We start from the raw sequence: 9,288 nt of genomic DNA on the forward strand, positions 1-9,288 counted from the left end.
TGCATTATTCACATCAATCTGTCGAAGTGGCCACTTCTTTGAGACTGCCAAGGATTGCACAACATTAACTGTAGAAAATCGAACCACATGACTAAGTTTCTTGGAAATCTTGACTTGGCACCTTAGAATAACCCTTAGCAACCATATTAGCTTTTTGTCTTTGCACAACGCCATCTGCATTCTTCTTAAGCTTGAAAAGCCACTTACACCCGACAATAGTCCTTCATCCTGGAAGTTTAACCAAAGACCATGTGTCATTCTTCTGGAGAGCATCAAGCTCATCATGAATAGTTGCAGTCCACTTATTAGACTGAAAAGCCTCATAAACAGTATCTGGAACCAACTCATCTAGATTACTAAGAAACACTTTAGGCTTGAAAATACCAGTCTTGCTGCGAATGCACATATGATGAACATTGGCCACAACAAATGACTGTGAAGTAACGAGAGGAACATCAATTGGTTGTTCAAGCACTTGAGATTCATTGCACGACCCCTCATCAGATGCAGAATCAACATGAACTGGTACAGATGGTTGAGATCGAATAATAGATGTGTCCCCACCAGATGGTAAAATAGAACCAGAAGGAATAATAGGACTAGCATGAGCATGTGAAACCATAGAGAAAGCATGCACACGTGAAGAAACCCTAGGCACTCTTAAACTGTGTGAATGCATGATCACATCTAATGCATGAGACTTATGGTCAGATGTAGAACTTGAAGACTGTGAGGATGAAGCTGGAAAAGGAAAAACCATTTCATCAAACTTCACATGACGAGATATATAGACTCGTCCATCAAATGTAAAATATTAACATCCTTTGTGTTGAGGACTGTAGCCTAAGAAAGTACACTCATGGGATCGAAACATAAGCTTATGCTTGTGAAACAACCGCAAATGCGGAAAACATCGACAACCAAACACTTTCATGAACTCATAATCAGGCTGCTTATGAAACAACTTTTCAAAAGGAGAAACACCCTGTAGAACTCGTATAGGGAGTCTATTTATAATATACACATCAGTGATTACTACATAAGACCATAACTTTAGTGGTAGAGAGGCCTGAGACAACAGAACAAGAGCTAGCTCAATCAAGTGACGATGCTTTCGCTCCACAACCCCGTTTTGTTCAGACGTATGTGGACATGTTACATGATGACCAATTACCTCCTTGGCCAGAAGACTAGTCAGTGGCATATACTCACCACCGCAATCACTTTGAATGGCTTTAATGGGTAAAGCAAAATGAGTAGTAATCATGCTTTAAATGGTTGAAATACAGTCAAAACCCCACCCTACCCTACTACTTGGCTTTTTGTTTCTCCAACTTCTTTTTATATTTACTCCTTTTCCCTACATTACCTCCATGCTATGGATTTTTTGTTTTGTTTTTGTTGTATCTTCCTCGAATTTCTTTTGTGGTTCATGTCTCGACTGTCGATCAAAACCTCCAAAGTATTTTTTCGCTCATCTAGGCCTCTAAGATTTTTAGAGGTCTTTTAAGTTTCTTATCATTTAAAGAATCATAGTCTCTTAATATGATTAATATCAATCTCATCATCGATAAAATTTACTGTATAAAGATCAGATCAATTCACTTTGTAAATTTATAAATAACAATTCTAGATTTTAAGTGAGTATTAAGAGTCTATATATAAATTGTCATACAAATTTAACGTGATATATCTTCCTTTTTTTCTAAGATTATTTTCATCTTTTTCAACTTATTTTTTCTCTTTTATTAATATAATTATCATCTATTATGACTCCCTATTCAAATAAAAATATGAAACATCACAACTTATATTTAACCATCAACATTTTAACTTTTCCAAGTAAAATCACATGCCTTTACTTCTCCTTATGTTCTTAGTAGATGGCTACACGCAATTTCAAATTAGGTATTCATTATAACAAACAATGAAAATACTTCATCCAATTGACATAAGATATCAAATTTGAGTATTATAAATATAAAAATATTATTAAAAGTATTTATATTTAAAAACTTCAAAGAAAAAATTAATAGTGCCGATAAAACAGATGGCAACTTGGAATTAATATACGATTTAGGATGTGTTTGTTTGGTTCTTAATTGAATTGTTCAGACCTGAACACTGAATCGGTCCGATTCAGCGCGTTTGGTTCGCATAAAATTATGGGTCTGAATGATTTATAGTTGCTGACCGATTTAGAGTCTAAAATCATGCTTAATCATTCAAATGAACGCTAATACCCTTTTTCTCTCTCTCTCTCTCTTTATCGTTTACATTCGCTCATCAGCAACATCTAATCTTCCCACTCCTTCTCGAGGTAATCTGAACTATGTTTTTCTTTTGGACTTTGTTTTTAATCGTCTCAGTTATTGGTTTTTCTCTCTTCTTCCTTTCTGGAATTTGGAGTTGAATTTTCCATTGTTTGATATGTTTCTTTGGCTACTCTGTTTGACCCTTTTCTTTATTTTCTTTTTAGGGATTTGGTTTAGTTCATGTTTTGACAATCTCTTTGCTTGCCGCTGGTTCTCAACAATCCCGTTTCTAAGGTAATGTTCTCTTTAGTCTCTTGAATTCTTCTTGAAAGGAAAAAAAACTTTAACTAAAGACTGATCATTATCTCTTAGTTGAGACATTGGCGTCGGTACATGTCCAACAAACCTTTTGATTAGTATCTGTTCTTGGCATTGCTATTTGCGTGATATAAGTATATAATTGAATATTTCTTGTATCTTAATAGACCATATAAAGAGCAGAACTTTGAAGTTTACATATCTTCCACATGAATAAGGGAATTCACCTTCAGCTTCGATTATCCCTCTATATTTTGCACTCGAAATACCCTCCAAACAAAAGTCTTTCCTCTGTTATAAACTTCAGAAGTTTCATATCAATTCTTAATTGCCTGCTACTATGCTTCCCTACATTTGGAATAATGGTGAATTAGTACAGCTCCCTTTTTTTTACCTTCTGGACAACTTACCTTCACTGTTTTGCATCTCTCTCATTCTCAGCTGATTGGGTGATAGTTAAACTCATTTTTTACCTCAGCAAATGATATTTTTGTATACCTTCTAATTTTCAAATACTTCATTAACTTTTGATTAGAATCATTCTTTTCCCCTTCGAATGTTATTCCATTCATGCAACAAGTTGCTCTGATAAATAGCATCTTGAACCATGCTTGTTGTAGAGAGAAAAATCCTAAAAGAGATTGGAGAATGCCCCTATCCTAGTCACTAAAAGTCTAGAACCAACATTATCCTCAACACATTTGTATTGGTAAAAGTTCAAACATGCTAGATATGAAGAAATGGGTTTGATGAATTTGGGATCTCTCTATTTGTATCAATGCTTAGTTTTGATGAATTGTCGGGTTTTTTTTATCATGCATATTGGAATAAATTCCGGCAGTAGCAAGAAAATCCATTTTTTTTAAAAACTTCGGTAACTGAAATAACTCGCCCAAGTTATATCGCTTTGGTTTGATTGCTTTAGACAAATGATTTTGATCTGTCCAGTTATCTATTAGTAATGTCAGTTAAGTCAATTTACATGAAAAATCGACTGAACTAACTGATTAAACCGATTGCTCCTCCCTGCTAATTAGTTTATCAAATTTCAATCCGGTACTATGTTGAATGTTATCTTTTATATTTTAATTTTGGGTTTATTAATTTATGCAACTTAAATGACATAGCTGTTGTTTGCTTGCGGCCGACTTTAACCATTTGCTGCTCATCTGCTCTCCTTCCGCTCATCTCTGCCAACTGTCGGTTGCTATAACTACTGCCCTTTGGCCTTTGCTTCCGTTTTTCTGCTCAATGCTCACTGCTACTGGTGTTTAGGTACACATGGATTTCTCTCATTCTTTTGCTATTAAGCATTGTTTTGTACCAAATGCCATTGATATAAGCCAAGGGAAAGACATCAAACTTACATGTAAAAAGGACATATATATTGTGAGTGCAATAAGTTTCATTGCAAAATAGGGGAGAAAATTGGTATAATCCTGAAATTTTAGGTTCAGTGAATAAATTTGTCTGCTCGTTAATAACTAATTTTATTCTAGTGTAGTAATCAATTGACTAAAGCATCAGTTTTTTAGACTAGAAATTAATAGCCTAGATATGTTATTAGACCATAGAAATTAATAGACCAATAGATATATGGAGTTCTGGTCCTCTAAATATAAGAAAAAACCGTAGAATCAAGTTGTATATGTTGTTAGTTCACCAATGGATATATTAGATATGTGTCTTTTTGATGATGTCTTTTATATTTTGTTTCGACTAGGTGCTATATGGATTTAAATGACGAGGAGGTGTTTCTAATCATTATATCGTGGTTTTGGATGGTAAATGCATCACCAATAGTTGAAAGAATTCGAGACAATAATTCAACATTGACTGGACATGCATATACACAAGAATTATTATTTGGTTCGAATACACAATGCTTGCGTATATACTGTTATGTAACCATTTTAAACAAAGAAATTGGTTGCAAAATAGTAGGATGATAACCGTGGAAGAGAAAATGGCTATATTTCTAATAATTATAGGCCATAATGAACGTTTTCGAATATGACGCAAAGACAAAAACACCTACGAGAAATATTTTCGGTATGTTTTTTATATATTTTTTGTTATCACCCAAAAAATAATGTTTCAGTTTCTTATCATTTATGTTCTTCAATAAAGGGTGTAGTAGGTGCACTAGATAGAACACTTGTACATGCAATAGTTCCTATCGATCAACAAGCTCGTTATAGAGGAAGAGGAAATGGTGAATGTTATCAAAATGTCTTGGCAATTTGTGATTTTGATATGATATTCACATTTGTGTGGGCTGGATGGGAGGGCATAGCACATGATTCTAGAGTTTTGACAGAAGTTGCATTTAATCCAAACTCGGGTTTTCCTTTTCCTCCACAAGGTATATGTCATTTCTTTCTATCGTATTAAAATGTTTTAATTCATTACATTTATTTATAGTTTTTTGTAACAAAATTTTAATGCTTATATATAAATAACAGATAAGTATTACCTTTGTGATGCTGCATATACCAACACACGTGGCTTTATGACTCCATATCGTAATACGAGGTATTGGCTAGCAGATTTTCAACGTCAACGTGTCGTAACCAAGGAGGAAAGGTTTAATCATGCTCATGCACAGCTTAGAAATGTTATAGAGCGTGCCTACAGAGTTCTGAAAGCAAGATTCTCAATCCTAAAGCAAATGGCTCCTTATCCTTTTCCAATGCAATGAGACATAGTGATTGCATGTTTTGCAGTCCATAATTTTATAAGAAAATGCAAAGTTTATGATCAATTATTTGTGGATTTCGACGAGAACAACATGTTTGCTTCTGAAGAACAAGATAATGGAAACGAACAAGACGAGATAAATGGAGTTGAATGGGGTCTTCAAGGCAATGAGTATATGGCTAATCTACGTGATCACATTGCTAATCAGTTGTTTTTAAATGCTTCAAATTAATATCTTTTTTTGGGTTGATTTGTCTAGAACAAAAGAATGCTTGTTATGTATTTTGTTTCATCAAAAATATAAACCACTCTTTTATGTCATTTCATGTTAGTTGATTTGTTTATTATGAATGTTGATAAATTGTCTAAAAATGTGTTTTTAAGTTACTTGATTTTATATTTTGTTATGATTGTTGATAATTTTGACAAAAAAGTGTTTTTATAAACATCAAAAAGTAAAATATATTTTTAACATTTATTCACAAGGTAGAAACAAATATATTTTATTTTGGCACAAAATCATACAGAATGGTAATATGGTCATTTTTTGTCATTCAGACGTATTATCAAACAAATTTTCTATTAAGAACTATATCATACAGAGTCTCTTAATCATTCAGACTGCTAAATCATTCGGTGCTAAAACATTCAGTGCTAAATCATTCAGTTTTAACAAACAGCCCCTTACAGTCCCTTCATTGACTATGAGCAGAGAGTACAAGGTACCACAACTTGAAGCTGCAAATTGCTACAATTACAACTATTTGAGTGTGCTCATTGAATGAGACCCTGCACAGCTTTGACGGTTCTTGGTTAAAAATCAAAACAAAACTGTACCTTCTGAAACTTCAAGAAAACAAAGCGAGCAATGAATGAATAATCAATTTCACCATTCCCAAAACATTATCAACATAACGCAACACCGAATTGAATCGATCGATGTAATGTATGTGTACCATTCAAATGAATTTTCTGTTTGAATATTTCAGTAACAAAAGATTTCTTTGATTTACAAACTTGGATTTGTTTTGTTTTTGTTCGAATCATTAAAAGGGCATAATATGGGTAGTTCTAGTATCATAACTTGGTAGACAAGACTTGGAATTAACCCGGAAAATCTTAAGCAAATCGCCCGACATTTGCCGAACGGCAGCCGAGCAGTTGCTTTGCATCAGCAACAAAAACTTGGTCATCCCATTGCTGCTAACCACCGCTTCTTGAGCTTTCTCGTCCCTAAACAAATAGCAAACGCACCAGAGTATTGTCACCGCGTGCTCCGTCGCTTTGTCCGATACTTTCAGCACTTTCTGCACGATCGCTTGTAGCAATATGGAATCGTGCCATATCTCCATCCTCCCTTCTCTGCAAGACGACAACGTTTCCAGCAGTTTTAATGACTTCTCAATTATGGAAACGCTCGTGTTTGGCTCGGATAAGTGTTTCTTTAAGTCTGGGATTGTTCTGGATTGGATTACTTTGATTTTTACTGTTTTGGGCATTGTGATTTCGATCAAACAAGATAAGCTCGCTTCGATCAAGCTTTGATCCTTCTCTTTGCTTAATGATTTCACCAATTCCTGTAGTAATCCCTCTTCTTCGGCTATTTTGAGCTTGGACTCTCCATCGACCGCATTAGACTTCAGTAATCCAATCGACTGGATTTGAGAATCTAAACTTCCTCGTTGTAGAACCAGAAGGATATTCGACAAGCAATTTGATTCCAATAACAGCTTCTTCTCCAAAATTTTACTTGACATCAAATTCAAAATCTCAATCACTTGTTCGATTAATTTGACGTCCGATTCCACATTTCTCATGAAATCGAACACCGCGTTAAAAAATCCGTCGATACTGGCCAGGATTTGACGGTTCTCCTCCGATTCTCTGGCGAAACAAACGATCTTCGTCAACGATGAAAATAAATTGTTGTCGTCGAGCTGTTTGACCAAGATATTGATCTGATCTTGAGAAGGAACAGCTGAATTGGCCGTCGAATCAGCTTCGAGTTGAAGGCGAGCAACTGAGTCGGACCAGATCTGAATGTGCCGTTGTAAATTCCTGTTCGGAACGAATTCCTTGCTTTGGAGAACCTGCATGGTGGCCGGACACGTGTTGTTGCCTCTGTCCAGCCACCGTTGGATGCTGGCTCGGTCGTATGTTACGCCCGTGCACAAGCTCACCGGGGATTTCATCACGTCCAACGATATCGGACACCGAAAAATACTAGGAACCGTAATGTGCAAATCGTCTCTTCCTCTTCCCATGTATATATTTTTCTTTTTCCTTGTTTGGACCGAAAGAAAATGAGAGAAAATGAAAATTTCAGAGAGAAAGTGGAAGAAATGAGATGGGAGAGTTGGGAGAGGGAGACACGGTGCGGGTTCAAAGAATATAGAGAATTAGTCAAAGGATAACTGACGTCATAAAATTCATTCTTTATTCTAATTTTTTAATAAATATATTCTTTTTTTCCCTTTTTCTAACGAGTCATCGGTCAAAGGAGAGTAAGGTTTTTGGAAGGGAATCTTCACGCGCGTGTAAGTTCAGATTTTGGGATTTAAGCTCTGAGCCGTGAGATGAATGAAAGAAAATAAACATAACGGATCGCCAGATCGAATGAACGGTGGAGATTAGATGAAGCAGAAAAATACATGCGTAGATTGAGGATGGAAACGTGGAGGGGCCCACGGGGAAGGTTCAGTTGGTCAGTCTTGATTTTGCATCATTTGTTGTTTAATGGGTAAGGAGAACCGTGCACCTTTGATTTTGTGGGAGTGCTTCCCCCCCCCCCCCCAAACCACCATAAAGTTAATTTCCGTGAAATTTGTTGTTTCTTTCATTTTTTTAATTCATTGCAAGTCTTCAGCTTTATTTATAACTTTTTAACAAAATATTCGGTTTATAAAATTTATTTTTTTAAAATATAAAATTTAATTTTGGGGTCTTTCATGTAGTGAATCCAATAATTTATTAACAAGAGTCCAAAAATTTTAATAGTTTTTATTTTAATGAAATGACTATGCATTTTTTATTTTTCTTTCTTCTCCTAATATATTAAACTAATTTGGTAATTTATTTAAAATAATAAGTATAATTTGCCCTTATAAAATTAAGTGCATCCTCCCTTAATTATTTTATTAACATAATTTAATTATATCTCATCTCGACATTTCTAAATAACAAGACTAATACTCTTTAAATTATACATGTTTTGATATTTATTAGTGTTGAACTTTATTTTTTAATATATCAATATTTTCTTCTGTAGATAGAAGCATTACAAAATTATATATGACCCGCAACATCCTTATTTTGTTGCGGAAGAAGGCTATCGGATAGAGCAAAATCGTAACTGATAATTTGAGAAAATAAAAATGAAGATAAAAGAGACACAAAATTTACGTGGAAAACCCCTAAACAATTTAGGGTAAAAACCACGGGCAACGGTAGAAGAATTTCACTATGAGAAAATAGGAATTACAACCTCTCTCGATCTACTAAGGAGAAAACAATGATAATTCTCTCTTGATAAAAAAGAAAACAACTCTCAAGAAACTCTCTAAATTCTCTCTAGTATTGGAAGAAAGCTAGAATGCTTTGGGATGATTTTGAAGCTAAATGGGATAGGGTATTTATAGCTAAATCTTAAGGACTTAATCTTGTAAATGCCCTAAAGTTTAATGACTAAAGTTTGTAATTTGACCATATAAAAAATCAACAAAATTGGCTTTTAATATTTTTTTTTTCAAAGCCACCGGCTGCTAACTAGTAGCCTATGTGGTTTTTGATTTTTCAACAATCTCCCACTTGAAGATTTGATTGGAACAATCATATCTTCACACCATTCTTTCTACTTTGTACCTTTATGTTGCTGATATTTCCGTCAGGCTGCAAGAGGATCGGCACCAGGTAAATTTATCAGCGTTGATCACCTTCGTCATGAAATCTGCTATGTTGTCTTTGGTATGAATCTTCTGCATATCTACTGTCCCTTCTTCAACCTTTTCACGAATGA

General features: G+C 34.6%; 1 protein-coding gene across 1 annotated transcript; it reads right to left on the reverse strand.

The window, feature by feature from the left end:
• Positions 1-6,252: 6,252 nt before the first annotated feature.
• LOC120144587 (U-box domain-containing protein 27-like) lies at positions 6,253-7,635 on the reverse strand. The gene has a single exon (XM_039158621.1). The coding sequence runs from the start codon at positions 7,535-7,537 to the stop codon at positions 6,320-6,322; it is 1,218 nt and encodes a 405-aa protein (XP_039014552.1). The 5' UTR covers positions 7,538-7,635; the 3' UTR covers positions 6,253-6,319.
• Positions 7,636-9,288: the final 1,653 nt, after the last annotated feature.

This window comes from Hibiscus syriacus, unplaced genomic scaffold (assembly GCF_006381635.1).
Source record: "Hibiscus syriacus cultivar Baekdansim isolate YM2019G1 unplaced genomic scaffold, ASM638163v2 tig00110890_pilon, whole genome shotgun sequence".
Classification (NCBI taxonomy): domain Eukaryota; kingdom Viridiplantae; phylum Streptophyta; class Magnoliopsida; order Malvales; family Malvaceae; genus Hibiscus; species Hibiscus syriacus.

Coding starts and splice junctions, on each gene's coding strand:
- LOC120144587 (XM_039158621.1), bottom strand. CDS start 7,537: ATGGGAAGAGGAAGAGACGATTTGCACATTACGGTTCCTAGTATTTTT.